A 20,332-nucleotide genomic window follows, 5' to 3' on the forward strand; every position below is an offset into this window, starting at 1 on the left:
TATATATATAATTTATGACTTTATTTATTTTTCATATGGTGCTGAGGATGGAACCCAGTGCCTCACCCATTCTAGGCAAGCGCTCTACCACTGAGTTACAGCCCTAGCCCCAGCAAGTAGTCCTTTAGAAGAGTGCTCAGTAGGCCACAAATTGGAAGGACCAGACTCCTCCACTGTAGGAGGCTCTGGGGAAAAAAAGCTGATGCTGTCATCTATGTTAAAGGCACACTTGCTTCCAGGTGAGTGAGGATGATTCTAGGGTAGGGCCCTGCTCTGCCTTTGGACTTTCATGGACAGACCGCATTATCCTAGACTTCAAACGTCTTCCCTGCCCTGGCTTGCTAGTCCCTTCCAGATGGACATTCCTTCCTTAGATATGCTAATTTCTTCCCTCCCAGGGCGCTGGCCAATCCTGCCTTACGGTACTCTTTCCGATTTAGGTAGGGGTAGAGAGAGCAATCTCACTGCTCCGCCCTCTCCTGGCACAGCCCCCCGCCACGCCCCCCGCCCCCCGGATTAGGTGGGCAAAGGGTCAAAGAGTGGTCTCATGGTGGAGATTGCACAGAGGGCTCGAAGAGCGGGATCCAGGATTGCGATGCTGAGCCCTCCCGCGGGCAAGGACAGACCGGGCGTAGAGCCCACCAGGGGCGTGTCCCCATGCTCACCTGCCATTGGCCAGGTGGGGCCGCCGAACACAGCCTAACTATAAATGCGGAGCTGGTGGTTGCCGAGCCAGGCTTGCGAAGGATGGTGGACAGCGTGTACCGAACCCGCTCTCTAGGGGTGGCAGCTGAAGGGATACCGGACCAGTATGCGGACGGGGAGGCGGCGCGCGTGTGGCAGCTCTACATCGGGGACACCCGCAGCCGCACCGCCGAGTACAAGGCGTGGCTGCTCGGGCTGCTACGCCAGCATGGCTGCCAGCGGGTGCTCGACGTGGCTTGCGGCACGGGGTGAGCCCCAACTGGGGCTGGGGAGTGGGGACGAGGGACTGGCTGTGCCCGGACAGGTGGGCTGCCGGACCGACTGGGCACGTTGGGGCGGTCCTCACCTGCCGGACTTGGGCAGGCTCAGGATGGACGCCAGGGCTGCGGCTATATGCTTCCCCCGGCAGAATGGGCACCTCAAGTGCACCAGCATGCCAAGGGGGAAGAAGGTGTGTGGGAGACTCAGGGCAAGAGAGGGTGGGCGGAGTAGTGAGGGTGCATGGCGCAGAGCAAGAACTGGGCTTTGGGGCCAGGCCAGATCCTTGATGGCCTTGGGCAGCGTTAACAGTTAACATTTGTTCAATATTTGCACGTGCCAAGCGCAGTGCCAGGAGTTTTTGATATACCAGCTTTTCAAACCCTCACAAAACCTCATGAGGTAAGTATGATAATTCTCCAGTTATTACTGGGGAAACTAGGCCCCATAGAAGGAAAAGTTCCCCAAGTAGTAGAGGGAAGATACAAACCCAGGTGATTTAGGGTCTGGTCTATGCTCCAGACCAGCATGCGACATATACTGCCTGTGGTGAGCCAGTTTCCTATCATCTACCTCATAGGATTGCCAAAAGGATTAATGCACATTTGTGAAGTGCCTAGCTCTGACAAGGTGTTTTAAAATGAAAATTACTACCCAGTGATAAAAAGACAAAAAACAACAACAAAAAAAAGAAAAACAGATTTATTCCAGATTTAGTAGGACATGCTTGTAATCCCAGGTATTTGAGAGGCTGAGGCAGGAGGATCAAAAATTCAAGGCCAGCCTGGGCAACTTAGCAATACACTGACTCAAAAAATAAAAAGGGCTGGGGATATAGTTCAGTAGTACAGAACCCCTAATTACAATCCACAGTACAGATTTCTGGGGTCATTTTAGGTCAGTGGAGAGGGTCTGGGAGAAGAGGCAGAGAAATAGACTCTGAAGAGTTGAGGGAAGTGCCTTGCGCAGGGAGTCCTTGGCATCCTAGACTCTCCTGTTTTTCTCGGCCTCCCATCCCTGGCCCTGCTCAGGGTGGACTCCATCATGCTTGTGGAAGAGGGTTTCAGTGTGACGAGTGTGGACGCCAGTGACAAGATGCTGAAGTATGCACTTAAGGAGCGCTGGAACCGACGGCAGGAGCCTGCATTTGACAAGTGGGGTATGTAAACCTAGCCAGGCCTTCCTGACTGACACTCCCAGGAACACTGGTCTCTCTTCCCTGAGCTCCTTTACATGGGGTGGTTTGGGGTATTTTGTTTTCCTCAGGAGATAACAATGTTACTGTCATTTTCCTAAAGACAGGCTTAAGTATCAGAATGAGCTACTGGGGTCAAGAGCTAGTTTGTTTCTGGTGCTGGGGTTGAACCCAGGGCCTTGGGCATGTTATGCATGAGTTCTACAAAGAGCTGTACTCGCAGTACTCCCTACCCTTTTTGAGATGGAGTCTGTTGCCCAGTCTGGTCTTCCTTGCCTCCAGCCTCCTGAGTAGATGATTCTACAGGTGTGCATCACCACACCTAGCTCTGAAAGACTAGTTTTAACTACTTATAGCATCTTGTCCCTCTTCCCAAATAAAAATACATAAGCAGAGAGACCCTGTCCCCCAAAATGGCTCTCTCCTCTCTTCTTACTCTCCATGTTCCTCTAACTGGATGGGGACTCTGTGTTTTGAAGAAGAAAGTGATGGAGAATTGCACTTGGCGGAGGTGGACAGTGCAGGTACCATGATGCCACTCTAATTCCTTCCCCTTCTTGGCCCCTAGTCATTGAAGAAGCCAACTGGATGACTCTGGATAAAGATGTGCCCCGACCAGCAGGAGGTGGCTTCGATGCAGTCATCTGTCTTGGAAACAGTTTTGCCCATTTGCCAGACTGCAAAGGTGAGAGGTGTGATCTTGGGCACGTCACTTGCCTCGACCTCTACCCCTTTCCACAGACTCCTGGGTGCCTGCTCCCCTGACAAAGATGATTTTGCCTTTTGGCCCCTCTGCCTTGGCATGGCATCTGGGAGGGGAGAAATAGGAGGGAGAATGGTGCTAGGGGCCCTGTCCAGATGGAGCCTCTCTGCCCTTGCTGGAGTCCAGGTGACCAGAGTGAGCATCGGCAGGCACTGAAGAACATTGCAAGCATGGTGCGGTCAGGGGGCCTGCTAGTCATTGATCATCGCAACTATGACCACATCCTGAGCACAGGTTGTGCACCCCCAGGGAAGAACATCTACTACAAGGTGTGGTCCACCAGGGAAGGGCAGGTCCCAAATGGAAGGTGTGAGCTGGGGTCCTCTGGCTCCATAGTGGGTTAATGTAGCTTACGCCACTGCCTATAGAGTGACTCGACCAAGGACATCACGACATCAGTGCTAACAGTGAATAACAAAGCCCACATGGTGACCCTGGACTACACAGTGCAAGTGACGGACGCTGGCCGGGATGGTTCTCCTAGCTTCAGGTACTGCTTGGCCTGGCAGGGGTGAGGTAGTAGTGGGGAAAGCTTGAGGCCACTGGTCCTCATGGTTGACGGGGGGGCCTGTTGCAGTAAATTCCGGCTCTCCTACTACCCACACTGTCTGGCGTCCTTCACGGAGTTGCTCCAAGCAGCCTTTGGGGGCAAGTGCCAACACAGCATCCTGGGTGACTTCAAGCCTTACAAGCCGGGCCAGACCTACATTCCCTGCTACTTCATCCACGTGCTCAAGAAGACAGAATGAAGGTGGTCTTGCCTCCCATGATCCCCTGCCTAGGGACTCCAGCTCTGGGAAGGTAGGGATCCATGGCCCCATACCAAGCCCAACCCTAGTACAGAGACACTGCAGTTGAGGTTCATGGATGTGGGTTCAGGCAAAAAAAAAGAATAAACAATACAATTTGTGCCTTTTAATTCCCTAAGCCTTGTGTTCATGTCTAAAGGAACAGGCCCCCAGAGTGCCTGTGCCCACTTCCCTAGGCTCACTCCTCCCACAACCTTGCTCTTCCCCACTCCAACTTTTCACAACACCAGAAGAGGTCAGCATGTACTTTATTTTCTGCCATAAATGACTTCAGGGCCAATCCCCAGATAGATAGTCCCTGGCCCTCCTCAGCAGGTGGGCCCAATCTTAAAGCTGGCCTGGAAGTAGGGGCAAGGAGGAGACATTGGGGGTAAGGCCACACTGCACCCAGGGTGTCTCCTGGAGGGAGGCAGCCTTCAGGGGGGTCAGCATAGCCTGAAGAGGAACCCTTTCGTCTCAGGTCTCTCTGAGAGGCCATCTAGGTACCTTTTGCCAGTATGGGCAGTCCCAGGCTGCAGGCAGCTCCTAGCAGGCAGCAAACTTGTGCTGGATGTGCTTGTAGCGGAGCAACTCCTGCTCACTGACTGAGGGTTGCAGGCGGGTGGCAGCCTGTAGCAGGTCATCCATGGTAAGCAACAGTGCTGAGCTCGCCAATTCCAGCCCTAAGAGGTGACAAAGGGAAGTAAGGCAGCTTCCTACTGCAGAACAGAGGCTGTGTTCTACACCTCAGCAGAGAGCCCTGTGGGAGGTACCTTCCTGCTCAGAGTCCCCCAGATGTCCCTTCTCTAAAATCCCAGAATGACTTGTCTCTGCTAGCATTCTGGTTGACCCCCCAGGTTGTTATGTGGCTCACCTTCCTCCAGGTTGTGAACCTTGCGTTTGAGTGCAGTTGTCATGGCATCAGAGCATAGAGAATAGAGGTCTGCCCCCGTCAGTTGGGGAGGGCAGCAATCCAGCACATTCATCAGGCTCACGGAGGGCTCTAGCTTGAACCTGTGTGGGTACACCAGAAACATTATAAATGGTGCCACTTCCTTCCTTGAAAGCCACTGCTGACCAGCTTATCTTGCGCATTACATGCATCCCCTAACTGCCCAAACCCTTTGGGAGTCTTTCTCAAATAGTATGTACTTGCGTGTGATGGCACTTAGGACGCGAAGCTGGGAGGCCCGATCCTCATTTGCCCCCACAAACACCAGCTTGTCAAATCTTTAGGGAGACAGGTGGGTAGAAGTGTCAGGGAGGTCAGCCAGGAGGGATGAAGGAAGTACAGAATTGTATGGAAGGACAATTCCAACAGGCCTGGTGAAGGTCAGAGCAAGGGTGCCCACCTGCCAGGCCGTAGAAGGGCAGGGTCCAAGAGGTCTGGTCGGTTGGTGGCACCAATCACAAACACATCCCGAGTGCTATGAAGTCCATCCAGCTCAGCCAGTAGCTGAGACACCACCCTGTAGAGGAGGAAGCAAAGGCAGAGAGTCCTTGGTCCAGATCAGACTCTGCCCCTGCCTGTGGCGCTGCTTCTTACAGTCTGCCTCAACAGGGCCCTCTGCTCAGCTCTGTCCTGAATACCCTTCCATGTAAGCCCCCATTCTCTTCAATGTTCCACAACCAACTCCACGATTCCTTTTAGCTTCCATTATATTATCTCAGAACTGAAAGAGCAGGCCAGACATGGTGGCACATGCCTGTAATTCCAGCAACTTGGGAGGCTGAGGCAGGAGGATCACAAGTTCGAGACCAGTCTCATTAATTCAGCAAGACTATCTCAAAATAAAAAGGCCTGGCAATATAGTTCAGTAAGGCACCCCTGGGTTAAATCCTGGGTACAAACAAACAGCAAAAAACAAACAAACAAAAAAACAAACAAACAAACAAAAAAAACCCTCAAAGGGTAAGAACTTCTGTCTTGGGGCTCTGAAGACTGCTACAACCTGTCTCAACATCCCTCCTACTTTGGGCCTCCACCTGTCCATCACTCCTCCAGAGTCTCCACTTCGCCCCCGGCTGGGGGCCAAGGAATCCAGTTCATCAAAGAAAATGATACATGGAGCAGCAGCCCTGGCCCTGGAAAAGACTGAGAGAGGAGCTCACAGAAGGGGAGTGGACCTCAGGAGGACTTGATCAGGGAAGATGGGGAGGGATCTAGTGTCTGATAATTCAGCTCTGGCACTGAAGATACTAGGTCCACCTGGGCAGGAACCCAACTTGTGGAAAGGAAGACTAGGAATGACCAGGATTAGCTAAGGAGGGGAGTGGCACAGGAGCCATTAGGGTTTAGGAAGGACCAGAAGCTCTACCTCTCATCCGGCTCACCTTCTCGTACATTTTCCTCACTTTGGCCCACGTACATGTTGATGAGTTCTGGCCCCTTCACACTGAACCAGAGGATGTGAGAAGGTGAAACAGGTCCCACAGTTTGACCTCTCAGGTATCCCCTTCTGCTCCCCAACCCACCGCAGCACCTCACCCAACTGCCATCCCTTCCAGGCCCCTTGCCCACCTGAGGAAGGTAAGGCTGCATTCAGTGGCTACTGCCTTGGCAAGGAGGGTCTTGCCTGTGCCAGGGGGCCCGTGGAGCAGGAGGCCCGAGCGTCTTAGGCCCAGGCTCAGGAGCTCAGGGTGCTCTAGAGGGAGCTGGATGGTCTCTAGAATCTCCTTTTTCACCTCCTGTAGCCCACCCACATCATGCCAGGACACTGAGGGAATCTAAGACATAGAAAGCAGGCTGTTGGGGATGTCCAAGTGGAGGAAGCACCTTCCCCACCTCTGAGGAGCTGGAGCCTCCACCTTGGGTGCTCCAACGGCCTGGGAATGAGCTGTCTGAAGTTGCTCCAGTGCCTGCCCAAAGTCCTCAGCCAGAAGGGGGAAGCCAGCAGCGCACAGCTCCCCCTCATCCTCCTCGCTCCAGCTGCCTGCCACACTGCAAAGAGACACACAAGAGGCCTCTGGAGGGCTGCACTTAAGGCTTCATCCCTGTCAGTTCCCATGTCCTTCTTTTCTCACCAGCCCCTCCCCTTAAATTTCCTCTTCCTGTCTTCTCCCTCCTGTGCTCCACTCCCCTTACCCTGAATTCTTGATCCTGGTGCAGGCTGCTCGGCTGCTGTGAGTCAGAAGGGCATAGAGATCTCCTACCACAAAGCCCTAAGGAATCACGGGAAAGGACACATGAGCAGGGCAAGTAGGCAGGAACCTTTGCGGGGCTGGTCCCCCAGCTGGAGCCAAGGCCTTGGGTTCGTACACTAATGCACAGGGCATCGGGGCTGAGTTCCTGTGACAAAGGTCTTATAACCTCCCCCATGTAATCTATGTTGATACTCACTGCACACCGCCGTGCTAGCTGGGCCAGGTTCACCTCTTGGCCCAGGGGCAGGTGGGTGGTGAGGGCCTGCAGGATGCTGAGCCGTTGCCCTTCTGAGAGCACAGGCACCTCTAGCTCATGAGGAAATGCTGTCTGCACATCAGCAGGCAGGTCCTGGGCCCGGCTTGTGGTGGCCACAACCATCAGGGGAGGGCAACTGCAGATGGGAGTGGGCACTGAGGGTGACAATGTGCCTGGCAGCTCCTGGGCACTGCCTTGTCCTAAGACTGGTGCAGAAGTCCAGGGGAAGTGGGGTGGGTGCTGGAATGGGGTATGAAGAGGAGTATCACCCAAGTGTTCCTGGATGGGGATCTACAGAAACAGCCTGAGAGGACTTGTGCTTCTCCCTCACAAGGGGAGCTCACAGAGGGGAGAGGCTGTATTTTCACTTCAGCCTAGTGTCCCCCTCCAATACGAAACCACACTCTTCCTTCCCCCTGAACACTCCAAAGACCCTTAGCTTAGGGTAGCCAAATGGGCAGATTGCTGGAAGCCACAGGAGGGTGAGAAAAGACTGAAAGGCTAAAGAGAATTAAGAGGACAGGGGCCTCAGCTCTACAGCAGATCCTGCTCTGCATAAATACCTGCTTAGGGGGTCCTCATTGAGGAGGAGGTGACGCAGTGTGGCCACCACACGGGCATCCTCACCCAGCCCATCACGGTCCCGGCCCAGAAGATCCACAGCTGTCAGCATTAGCACTACAGGCCGGCAGCGGCGTGCCCGGGAGAAGGTGGCCTGAAGTTTTGCCTCCACAGCCCCACTGCTGTCTGCACAGAGGCTGGAGCAGGGCACCTAGGAAAGGGGTGTCAGTGGTCTATGAGCAAGGGCAGGCATGACTGAGACAGGGAGGTGGGGAAAGGAGAAACTAGAGGATGCAGGTCATCTTTACTTGGGAGGGCAGGGATGGGCAAAGGAGGGTTCAAATTCTACTATTTCTCCCCTCTCGCCCGACCCTTTGTACTGAACATTAAACCCAAGGAGCTCTACCACTGAGCTACATTCCCAGCCCTCTTTATTTGGAGACAGGGTTGCTGAGGCTGGCTTCAAGAACTTGTGATCCTCCTACCTCAGCCTCCCTAGATGTGACACCCAATCCGACATGGCAGACGTTTCTTTGTATGGCTATACTAGGTTAAAGTCTCGCATTTTCTCCCTTTTAGGGAGTTGGAGGTTGAACCCATGATCTCAGGCATACTGGAGTAGCACCCCACCACTTTACTACATCCCTAGTCCAAGGTTTACTTTTTAACCCAACCCATTCTGTGGACTGTCCACCATAATCTTGAAAACACTTCCTACTTTTTTTTTAAATATATATATTTTTTAGTTGTAGATGGACACAATACCTTTATTTAATTATTTTATTTTTATGTGATGCTGAAGATCAAATCCAGTATCTCACATGTGCTAGGCAAGCACTCTACCACTGAGCTACAACTCCAGCTCAAACACTGCTTTCTTGAAAGGACTCTCAGGAGATGAATATTGTGGGAATATGCTGTGGCCACTAGGCAAAGTTGTTAGAGCCAATGGTCAACAGAGGAAGACAGGAGGAAGAGGGAGACAGACTCTGGTCTGGGGAGAGGAAGCAGTTAGGGTTCACCTTCAGAAAGTGGAGCCCAAGGCGACTACAGGCAGCTGCAACTGCTGTGGTTTTCCCACTGCCTGGTGGGCCCCGTAGGAGGACACAGCCAGTTCCTGTCAGTAGGGATCCCCTACAACCAGAGAAGACATTTGTTTCCTCCATTCTGTTCAAATGTTAGAAGCCCCAGTAACCCAGGGACCCTTGGATCTCAAAAGCAGATACGCTATTTGTCTCTCCTTAGGTCCCTGCCTCCAGCTCTATCTCTATGATGAGGCCATATATCCCACACCATCTCTGGTGTTCTGGAAGGGGCATGGAACTTATTCAGCAGCCAAAGACTAACTCTCTTTGGTCAGCTGTGCCTTCAATAGAGTCTGGCTTATCATGTATGGTCTGAACTGAACTGAGAGGCACCAAGAAGGGATCTGGGTCTATACTCAAGACACTTGTATTAGGAGCTGTGTCCCTCAGGGCCAGAGTGGTGAAGGCCAGGATGACCACTGAGTTCCCCAAGAAGGGAGCCTCAGAGACGACTGCCCCTGCTGGAGACTCTTCCTGCACAGACGACCTTGGAAGATGGACATTATTTTAGCAAAGAACACAGAAAGGACAGGGCTGGTGGCCTGCAATTGGTGTGAAGGCTTCCACTCTGGGGAGAGCATTAGGAATCATCTGTCTTGGGCTGGGGTTGTAGCTCAGTGGTTGAGCGCTTGCCTTGCATACGGGAGGCACTGGGTTCGATTCTCAGCACCACATAAAAAAATAAATAAAACAAAGCTAGGAAGTTCAATTGATATTTCTGACTTAAAAAAAAAAGAAAGAAAGAAATCATCTGTCTGGCTGCTGCCCCTGCAGGGATGTTCTAAGCAGGTTTTTCTCATACCCTGTGGCTGTGGCCTCACTCACCCTGGCTGAAGGCGCGGCTTCAGAGCAGTACAAAGCTCAGTCACCAAGGGCTCCAGACCCGGAGGAGACAAGCTATTCCAGAGAGTGGATTCTCCTGAAGGAAGCATTGGGACAGGGCTCAAGGTAGAACCCACCTGTGAAAGGCAGGAGGAAGTGTTAGGTTCTAAACATTCATTCTACCCCCTATACCAGGTCTACTCCCACCCCTAGGCCTCACCATGTATAAGGAGGTATGGGTGGTGTCAGCCAAGTAAGCCCTGATTGGTTCATCTGGAGCATCCCCAAATGTTTTCTTCACTTTAAAAAACATTTCCCGCCACCTGAAGGAAAGAGCCCAATGAACCCCAGACCTGGAGCCCATGTACTCCCTTTCCCAAGGACAGACAGCTTTCTCAAACATTGAGGACAAACTCAAGAGCAATATAAATAAGTGCCCTGAGATGAGGCAGGGAGTATGGGAGTAAGGGGAAAGGAAAGCAGATGGTATTTCTTATTTCCTGGACTGGATCATACTTTTTTTTTTTTTTTTGGTACTCTATAGAGACTGAACCCAGGGGTGCTTTACCACTGAGCCACATCCCCAGTCCTTTTGTTATATTTTAATTAGAGATAGGATCTTGCTAAGTTGCTTAGGGCCTTGCTAAGTTGCTGAGGCTGGCTTTGCCTCCTGTCTCAGCCTCCTGAGACAATGGGATTATAGGTGTGCACCACCGCACCTGGCTAACCTGGCTTCTTCAAGGTCCAATCAGGGTGCAAATTCCTTTGGTCACACTATCCAACAGACGCCAAGCTTGGAAGCAAAGTGGGGGGGGGGGTGGGAATGCCTCATGGTAGAAGGGAGTAGCATAGCAAGTTCATGTACTAGACCATATGGTCTATTAGACCATAGGGAAAACTATATGCTGGGGATGAAACCCAGGCCTTTCAGCATGCTAGGGAAGAATTCTACCACTAAACATCCCCAGTCCAGAAAACTGTATCTTACTGTAACTAGTTAAATAAGTGACAGGGGCTTCTAAAGTGTAGAACCTCAATTAAGGCAAACACCTTGAGTTGGAACGCATATTGGAAACACTGTCTAGGGAAGTGAGGAAGGAAGGCACTGGTGTGTGTGGGGGGTTAGGGTACCACCTTCCTTGGTTGAAAAGTAGTTAGACCACCTTGAGGAGAATGGCCAGACTCTGGAATCTATTTGGGTTGTGTTCCACCCAGAATGCTGGATGGGTGGCAATGAAACTGGCTCCCATGTGACCTGGTTCTGGGAAGTGCAACACAGGAGAAGCTGAAGAGGTGCCAATAACAGTGGAATCCCTTCCCAGGCAGGCAGCTCAGGGCCCTCTGAGGGGTTCCCTTAACAAGCCTAGTGTGGCTTGTTAATACTAATTTCTATCTGTCCTTAGGCCACCTTCCAAAACCCTGCTTGACTGGGTGCCTGCTCAGGGGGAAGACAAAAGTCCAGGAACAGAAATGGCTCACTGGTCTATCACAGAAAGTTCCAGTGCTTGTTTTCTTTTGAAAGTACAAAAAGGTGGAATTCTGTAGTTTTCTTATAGCTTATAAGCATTTGCTAGATTTAAGAGGAGAGACACAGGGCTGGGGATGTGGCTCAAGTGGTAGTGTGCTCGCCTGGCATGCGTGCGGCCCAGGTTCGATTCTCAGCACCACATACAAACAAAGATGTTGTGCCCGCCGAAAACTAAAAAATAAAGATTAAAAAATTCTGTCTCTCTCCGTCTCTCACTCTCTCTTTAAAAAAAAAAAAAAAAAAAAAAGAGGAGAGACACAGTTAGAAAGTGACCGATAAATGCCAGTCAGCATTTCCTGCCAGGATTTAATCTGGGAAACCTCAAAGTGGTACCATGGAGCCTAAATGAAGTTACACAGGGCATTACCAGGCCCTTCATCTGGGCACCACCATCTTGAAACTGGGTGCACGGAACACCGGACAGAACGAAGCATAGATATTGACCAAGGATGAACCAGGCACTCCAGACAAGGTGTTGCTTTTGACAGAGGACAGGCTGGCTGGGCCAGAGATCTTATGCCTGATGGCTCTCAGAGTTGGGTTAGTGTACCTATCAGTTGTGTTCTCCTCCTAGCACTAGAGGAAATCAGTCCAATTAATAAAGGGACTACCTGGGATACAGAGCTAGACAGCTTTCTCCCTTCACATAAGGCAGAAGCACTCTTATTTGTTGCTGGGAATTGAACCTAGGGCCTTGTACATACTACACATGTACTACTGCACTGAGTTACACCACCACTGCTTCTCAATTTTTTTTTTTGAAATTTTGAAATTTTATTTATTTGTATGTGGGGCTGAGAATCGAACCCAGCACCTTACACATGCTAGGCAAGCGCTCTACCACTGAGCCACAGTCCCAAGCCCCCTTCTCAAATTTTTTTTTGACATTTTTTATTTATTTTTTTACCTTCTCAATTTTTTTACCTCCCCATTTTTACATGGGACTTCAGTGTTCAGAAGCAACAGGAGAACAGAAAAGCTGGATACTTGACTTGGGCTCTTGGCTAAACTACATTCTACCTCTAATTCTCTGAGGGTGGGCCTCTCCAGCAGCAATCCCTCTGTCCCGTTTTCTGAGATAAGATTGTGAAGCAGCATGTGCACACTCGATGGGTTAGGGCAAAAATCAAAGTCTGTGTATCCTTATGTTGAAATATGAGCAACATGGCCTGAGTCCTGGCCCAAACAACACTGTTGAGAAGGAAAAGGAAGGAATCCCATCTTGGTCAAGTCATTAGCAGCCCCGCAGCCCCCCACCCTCCCCAGTCCTGGGAACTGAACTCAGGGCCTTGCCCATGCCAGGCAAGTGCTCTACCAGTCCTAGGCTGTGGTTCTTAACTTTTTTTCAGTCATACACCTGTTTGGGAACCCAAAGAATTTTTTCCTCTACAAAAAAAATGTACCCAACAACAAAATATTCTTAGGCATAAATTATTACATATAATTGTGGGGGGAGAGGATTATAGAATTGCACCTAGGTTGCAAATCCCAAGTTATAAAATAGGAGGAAGCTGCATACCTGGGCAGCTTCTCTGGACTTCCTTCCAGGATCTCGACTTGCCCGAACGTTGGCACACACAGAACATCCCCTTCCTGTACCACCCTGAAACACAGTCGTGGCCTTGGTCAGCTACCAGTGGAGTTATAAGCATGTGCTTGCCACATCTCCCCATGCTCACTCCCAACATATAGACTACTTCTTAGGGATCTACTGCTCACCAGAGATTACCAAATTTACCAGAGAACAAGCAGACCTAGACCAAGCTGGGGAAATGGAGGTGAGAGTAGAAAGGGGGAGCAGAGATAATGAGAGAGCAGGCTACTGGCTCTTCTGGAGTGCTCTTTGATCAAACAGGTTTCTTAGTTTACAATGTCCAAATTCACCTTATGATTCAGATTTCTATTGTCTGCCTTACACAATGAGAATACAATATGCCTAAAAATGGCTTCTTTCAACCAGAGGGGTTACCTGGATAGGTAGAAGAGGCAAGTGATGAGGGTGAGATGCTATTTTCCTTAAAAGGGGTAGGCAGCTAACCTGGGTGTCTGAAAGTGCTGGTAAAGAGCATGGTCATAACTTCCATTAGTGCTGTAGTGGGGAGAGGACACAATTTCGACGTGTAACTCTCTGGCAAATGGAGGCCTAGGCAGCAATGAGCAGCTTCCTTTGTCTTCGGGGGTGATGGAGCCTTCCAAGTATCTCTATTAGAGAAATAATCACCACTTTATAACTTTCTCCCAAAGAGTCAGGTCCTGTCCTACTTCTTAGCAGCCACAGACTTGTCGGAGGTGGGGCCTGAGGAAGCAGAACTAAACACCTCTGTCTGCTTTCTTTACATTTTTCTTATTTTTACTCAAGCATAGATTTGGGTATACTATTTTTTGTATTTATTTTTAGATCTGGGTTTAATATTTTTTTGTGGTGCTGGGGATTGAACCCACAGCCTTGTGCATATGAATCAAGCACTCTACCAACTGAGCTATATCCCCAGCCCCCTGAACACCTCTGTCTTCCCTAGAAGATAGAAGCCTTTCCCTCTAATGAACACCAGGAAGCTCTTTTCCTGACTCTGCATCCAAAAAATTCCCCAGTAAAGACAATCTTTCTGGCCCACATCCAGTAAAGTGACAAAGACAATTATTCCCACAAGTCCTTTGAATGACATTAGGCAACCAATGGGATTGATATTAAGTGGACTGTGGGAAAAAGACATGATCTTAATAAAGTTGAAAGAATTGGTTCAGCTGAATGAGATCCACTGTGAATACTCTAGTAGATTTTCCCCATTGAGAAGGAATCCACATCTCGGGGGCTGGGGATGTGGCTCAAGAGGTAGTGCGCTCGCCTGGCATGCGTGCGGCCCGGGTTCGATCCTCAGCACCACATACAAAGATGTTGTGCCCGCCAAGAATTAAAAAATAAATATTAAAAAATTCTCTCTCACTCTCTCTTTAAAAAAAAAGAAGGAATCCACATCTCCCATTTATGTATATCTTCTTGTCCTGCCATCTCATAGTTTTTGTTTTTACAATATTAGGATTGAATCCAGGGCTTCGTACATGCTGGGCAAATGCTCTACCCTGAGGCACATACCCTCAGCCCATCCCATAGTATTAATTAGCCACTCTAGCACTGTCCAACAGAACTTTCTGCAATGATGGAAATATTTGATATCTACATGAGGTGACTGAGCATTTGAAGTATGGCTAAATAAAGAACTGAATTTTTTACTTTAGTTTTAAGTTTAAAGAACCACAAAGTGGCTAGTGTTTTCCATACTGGACAGCACCAGTCTAAAACATATGTACAGATGCTTAATTAAACGTTAAATTATATTTTTCTTTTTTTAACATTCATTTTTGGATACAATACCTTTATTTTATTTATTTTATTTTTATTTTTTATTTATTTATTTTTTTAAATATTTATTTATTCTTTTAGTTTTTGGCGGACACAACATCTTTATTTGTATGTGGTGCTGAGGATCGAACCCAGGACCTCACACGTGCGAGGCGAGCACTCTACCGCCGAGCCACAACCCCAGCCCAAAACTATATTTTTCTAAGTACAACTGTCGTCTTCTTTTTATTTATTTATTTATTGTTTTTTTAGTTGTTGATGGACCTTTATTTTATTTATTTGTATGTGGTGCTAAGAATCAAACCCAGTGCCTTATGCATGCTAGGCAAGCGCGTTACCACTGAGTCACAATCCCAGTCCCTTCTTTTTATTTTTAAATATTCACTTTTTAGTTTTAGGTTGACACTATATTTTATATTTATGTGGTGCTGAGGATCAAACCCAGTGCCTCATGCGTACTAGGCAAGCACTCTACCACTGAGCCATACTCTAGCCCCTACAACTGTCTTCTTGAAGTGAAGGCAGAAACCACAAACATCAAAATCTTCTTTTCGATATATTTAATGAAATATTGAAGTTGACCAGGTTGGGAGCAGTGGAACATGATTGTAATCCCAGTGATTTGGGAGGCTGAGGAAGGAGGATTGCAAGTTTGAGGCCAGCTTCAGCAATTTAGTGAATCTAAGCAACTTAGTGAGACACTCCTCTCAAAATAAAAATAAAAAGGTCTGGGGATGTAGCTCAGTGGTAAAGTGGCTCTGAGTTCAATCTCTAGTACCAAATTAAATTAATTAGTTATGTTAAACACTAGGCACTGGAGATTAAAAAAAAAAAAAAGGAGTCCTTTCCTTCAAGGAATTTACAACAATAATATAATTAGAGATTAGACAGATTATGTAATCACCAAGGCAAAAGATAAATGCCTAAAAAAAAAAAAAGGTACGAAATGCTACTGGAGAAATAATGTGGTAGCGAGATTATGAAAGTCTATGAAGAGGTGGCATTGTTAGGGAGGGCTAAAAGATGTAGGAAAGGATGGCAGGATTTTAACAAAAGGAGCTAAAAAAGGAAAGAATTTGAAGTCAAGGATAAGCATAAGGGCTGGGGTTATGGCTCAGTGGCAGAGCACTTGCCCTGCACATGTAAGGCACCCGGTTCCATCCTCAGCACCACATAAAAATACATAAACGAAATAAAGATTTTGTGTCCATCTATAACTAAAAAATAAAAAGATTAAAAAAAGAATAAACATAATCAAAAGCACTGAAACACTATCCAGTACAACACTGAATACATTGCAGCAATCCAATTAAACAGCTGATTAGACTGCGCAGATTAATATACACACCTGTCAATTGATCGTGAACTTCATTTTTCACTCGAACAACTGAAAACCCTTTCCATGCACCACTACGCTATGATATTTTGACTGAAGAGAATGGATAAACAAGGCTGAGAGACATCAACAGTTCAAGGTGGTAAAGGGCGGGGAAAATAAATACAACTCTAATCTTCAATTCAGTTAAGAAAGAAAAAAAGGATAAGGAAACACTCCTCACCTGAATCTTGAGCTCTCCCACGTCCATGGGGTCACAGCCGAGATTAAAAGCCAGAGTGGCAGGCACGAGGGCCGTTCGGTCAGCGAGCGGCTCTGCCAGCTGCCCGGAGCTGGGTCCCAGTCTCTCAGACAGGTCCCAGCGAGGCTGCAGGACCTGCACCGTGGCTAAGTGCGGCTGAGAAGTGTTCGATAACTCTCCGGCCCGGGTTACCCACACCCACTCGCCCTGGAAGAGGCTGAGACCACGGAGACAGCTCCGGCTCACCCCCAGTGCATCTCCAGTCCCTCCCAGAACTCCTCGGAGTTGCCGGACTGTGCCGGAAACAGCGAAGGAGGACACCACCGGCGGGGGCGGGGGCCGGCTATTATCCCCAGTCCCTGGGCACAGTCTGTTCCGCCCGCGGAGCTCAGTTACAGCCAGCCGCGTCCCGGGGCCCAGCAGTCCTTGCAACGCCGGCCGCGTCTCCAACACCCGGGGCCCCGGCACCGGCAGGGTCTCTCCACGCCTCACTAGCAGAGGACCGACTCGTGGTCCGAGCCCAGGCCCCGGTGAGGTGCCAAGCAGCGCCCAGCCCAGGGCCGGGGGCCGTCGCACCGGCCGCGCCCGCACCTGTGCCCCGGGGCCCAGTGCTAGGAGCCGCAACAGTGCGCGGCTAACCAGCAGCTGCGGGGGCCCAGGACCTTGCTCCTCAGTCTCAGCACCTGGCCGTTCCAGGGCAGCCACTAACAGAGCCGGCCCTGCTGGACTCTCTCCTGCAGGCCGAAGGGCCAGAACCAGGCCCAGCCCCGCCGCAGGCCATGGGCCCCCGGGCGGCAGAAGTACTACCAAAGGGGATGTCTCGGTCGGGAAGGGTTCCAGGACGCGCAAGACAGCCAGCACCATGGTGATTAGAGATAGACCAGGAGAACCAAGTAGTACGGCTTCCGGAGCTTGCGAACCGGAAGACTAGGCGACGTAAGTGCTGCTTCCGCTTCGGTTAAAGGCGGTGTGAGGAAAATGGGAGGGGCGTCAGGTTCCCGGAGCAAGCTCTGAGAGGTTGCTCTGCTCCTCGGAAGAGGTTGCTCTGCTCCTCGGAAGATCCAGACCATCCCTCGTTGGCAGTAACCATAATCACCCTGTGCGCATGCGCCCTGTGAACCAGTGTTTACCAGGATTTGCCTTTGCCTTGGAGGGGAGTAACCTCCTCTCAACTATTATGCCCCTTAGCATATTCTAAATAGTTTACTGACTGATCAGTGAGCGGCCTGGGACTGACTAGTGCTGGGAGTTGTAGATGGAATGTTTCAAAAGAGACCACTCCTCTGTAGGAATTCTTACACTTTGCTCTATGCAGCTGTAGGCATTGAAGTTTGAGGGTTGTAGAGAATATTGTTGGAGGGAGTGGTAAGATTATAAAACTGTCTCAGACATGCTTATAGGTACGTAGTGACTGCTGGCTGAATTACTATATGTGATTCATGTAGCCCTGGAGTGCTTGGTGCCGCCACACCTGTTCCAACACATCCTACACAAAACCCACATTCCAGCACTTCTTGTCCTGTTCATTGTCCTGTCTTTCTATTCCCACCAAACTTGAAGACAAAGCAGCTTCCCTCTTCCTTCAAACTTAGTTGCTCCCCCGCACTAATTCTTGGAGACCCTTTGCTATTTCTATCCTGGAGGAGGGCAGGCAGCAGAACTGGGTGAAGGGAGGGGTTTGAGGCTTCTGTCACGACTACTGAGTCAATAGCCTGCTTTCTACTTGTGCTGTTAGAGTCCATCCTTATCCTCATTCGTACAGTGGTAGGCCACATTTCCAATATATTATCATTTATAATCAATGGATTAGATGGTGGCGGTCTCTTTTCTCTGAATGTTGTGATCTCTTTTAGCTAGTGCCCAGCTTTCTCCTTGAGACTACATCTTGAGGTAGTCTATTTTGAGTAGCATATATTTCTGAAAACCTAAAAGTCAAATACTTGAAATTGCCCATTCCTACTTTTTTGTTGTTGTTTTTCAGGATTGAACTAGGGCACTTTGCCACTGAGCTACATCCCCAGCCCTTTTTATTTTTTTTATTTTGAGACAGGGTCCTGCTAAATTACCCAAGCTGGCCTTGAACTTGTGATCCTCCTGCTTTAGCCTCCAGAGTCACTGGGATTACAGGCATGTGCCACCATGCCCCACAATTCCTACATTTCTTTTATTTTTTTTTTTTAAGAGAGTGAGAGAGGAGGGAGAGAGAGAGAGAGAGAGAGAGAGAGAGAGAGAGAGAGGGAATTTTTTTTAATATTTTATTTTTTAGTTCTCGGCGGACACAACATCTTTGTTAGTATGTGGTGCTGAGGATCGAACCCAGGCCGCATGCATGCCATGTGAGCGCCCTACTGCCTGAGCCACATTCCCAGCCCCCTCCTACATTTCTTTTAAATATTTATTTTTTAGTTGTAGTTGGACACAATATCTTTATTTTATTTTTATGTGGTGCTGAGGATCAAACCCAGGACCTCCCACATGCTAGGTGAGTGTTGCACCGCTGAGCCACAATCCCAGCCCCCACAATTCCTACATTTTATTTATCTATTTATTTATTTATTAATATTTATTTTTTAGTTTTTTAGGTGGACACAATATCTTTATTTTATTTTTATGTGGTGTTGAGAATCGAACTCAGGGCCTCACGCATGCTAGGCAAGCGTGCTAACACTTGAGCCACATCCCCAGCCCCAATTCCTATATTTTAAAAACAGCATACAAGAAGGTGCTAGGAATCTGGATTCACATAGATAAAAGTTCCCATTTGGTAGTCCTAGTCCTACTATCTGTGGCTCTGTCCCCTGCCTCCCAGAGGGATCAAAGACTGGGTAATGGATTGCGCCTGTAGAAGATATGTCTGTTTTGTACAGTAGAACTAGGCCTCAGGACTATGGTGTTCCTTGAGGCCTTGGGCATGGACAAATACATCTGGTATCTTGTCTATATCAGCACTTATGCAGACACAAATGCCCATCCATTAATAAACATATTCTCACCCAGGCTTTTCCCCAACAAATGACTGATACGAAATGGAAACTTTGTGTTGCCTTGAAATCATTACTTATTAAAGTCAAATACTATTTCTGTAAGCTAGCTAGGATCCTACATTTGTTGTCTTCACTTCTTTAACTTTTTTTCACACTGCATCCTATTATAAACTTCTTTCTATGACTCTAAAACTTCCTTGGCAAAGATCACCAGTAACCTCCTAACTGCAGGATCAAGTTGTTGCTGTTCAATTTTTATCTTACTCAGTCTTCCTCTGACCAATCCTCTTTTACTTCCCTTGCCATTATGACACCAGTTTTCTTCCTATGTCTTTGACCACTTCTGGAAGCCACCCTTAGCTCCTCCCTTTCTGATACTGTCTCCCCACAATCCAATGAATCACCAAATCCTGTTGAATCTACACATTTTCCAATCCCAACTTCTCTTCTCCATCCCTATGACCACTGCCTTTAAATGTTACTATCCCTGGGCAAGTTTTATTTATTTATTTTGCAGTGCTGGGGGAAAGTAGCACCTCCTCCTGCTGGGCAAGCACCTATGACTGAACCTCCAGGCCCAGAGATTTACTCTCCATAGGTTATTCTTGATGGGCCTTCTCCAAGGTGATTCGTTCTTTCGTTCTTTCTTTTATGGGATATGTGTGTGGTATTGGGGTACAAACCAAGGGCCTTACTCTATCATGGAACTATATCCCAGCCCTCCCAACCCTTTATAGTTTTTTTTTTTTTTTTGTAACAGGGATTGAATCCAAGAGCAATTAACCCACTGTGTCACATCCCCAGGGTCTTGCTAAATTGCTTAGGGCCTTGCTAAATTGCTGAAACTGGTTTTGAACTTGTGATCCTCCTGCCTCAGCCTTCTGAGCAGCTTCAATTCCAGACATGCACCAACATGCCAGTTTTTAGTTTTTTTTTTTTTTTTTTTTAAAGAGAGAGTGAGAGAGGGGAGAGAGAGAGAGAGAGAGAGAGAGAGAGAGAGAGAGAGAGAGAGAGAATTTTTAATATTTATTTTTTAATTCTCGGCGGACACAACATCTTTGTTGGTATGTGGTGCTAAGGATCGAACCCGGGCCGCACGCATGCCAGGCAAGCGCTCTACCACTTGAGCCACATCCCCAGCCCCAGTTTTTAGTTTTATCTTGGGGTAGAGTCTCGATATATTGCTCAGGTGGCCTCAAATTTGCCATCCCTCTGCCTAAAGATCCCTAGTAGCTGGGATTACAAGCCCCGTTTCTTTTTCTTTTTTTAATATTTTTTTTTTAGTTTTAGATGGACACAATATCT

The 20,332-nt window shown here is 48.7% G+C and overlaps 2 protein-coding genes across 7 annotated transcripts; one reads left to right on the forward strand and one right to left on the reverse strand.

The window, feature by feature from the left end:
- The first annotated feature begins 716 nt into the window (after positions 1 to 716).
- On the forward strand, positions 717 to 3,840 carry LOC308650013 (glycine N-methyltransferase). The gene is made up of 6 exons (XM_081295938.1): positions 717 to 953; positions 1,995 to 2,122; positions 2,727 to 2,843; positions 3,048 to 3,190; positions 3,290 to 3,411; positions 3,499 to 3,840. Exons 1-6 carry the CDS (start codon positions 748 to 750, stop codon positions 3,668 to 3,670), a joined length of 888 nt encoding a protein of 295 aa, XP_081152064.1. The 5' UTR covers positions 717 to 747; the 3' UTR covers positions 3,671 to 3,840.
- Positions 3,841 to 3,960: 120 nt separating this feature from the next.
- Positions 3,961 to 16,978, reverse strand: PEX6 (peroxisomal biogenesis factor 6). 6 transcript variants are annotated; one of them, XM_081295934.1, is made up of 18 exons: positions 16,026 to 16,978; positions 13,144 to 13,307; positions 12,625 to 12,708; positions 9,798 to 9,900; positions 9,581 to 9,714; positions 8,693 to 8,804; positions 7,673 to 7,881; positions 7,050 to 7,245; positions 6,795 to 6,871; positions 6,518 to 6,650; positions 6,231 to 6,436; positions 6,044 to 6,105; positions 5,696 to 5,804; positions 5,062 to 5,178; positions 4,862 to 4,939; positions 4,584 to 4,723; positions 4,217 to 4,392; positions 3,961 to 4,068 (listed from the first exon to the last, which is right to left on the reverse strand). In XM_081295934.1, exons 1-17 carry the CDS (start codon positions 16,905 to 16,907, stop codon positions 4,256 to 4,258), a joined length of 2,943 nt encoding a protein of 980 aa, XP_081152060.1. In that variant the 5' UTR covers positions 16,908 to 16,978; the 3' UTR covers positions 3,961 to 4,068; positions 4,217 to 4,255. The 6 variants fall into 6 exon arrangements, 5 of the variants coding, with proteins under 5 accessions (XP_081152060.1, XP_081152059.1, XP_081152061.1 ...); XM_081295933.1 differs by having other exon boundaries at positions 3,961 to 4,392; XM_081295935.1 differs by lacking the exons at positions 9,798 to 9,900; positions 13,144 to 13,307 and having other exon boundaries at positions 3,961 to 4,392.
- Between the last annotated feature and the right edge of the window lie 3,354 nt (positions 16,979 to 20,332).

Source organism: Spermophilus citellus (assembly GCF_964194105.1).
Source record: "Spermophilus citellus genome assembly, chromosome: 5".
Taxonomy (NCBI): Eukaryota; Metazoa; Chordata; class Mammalia; order Rodentia; family Sciuridae; genus Spermophilus; species Spermophilus citellus.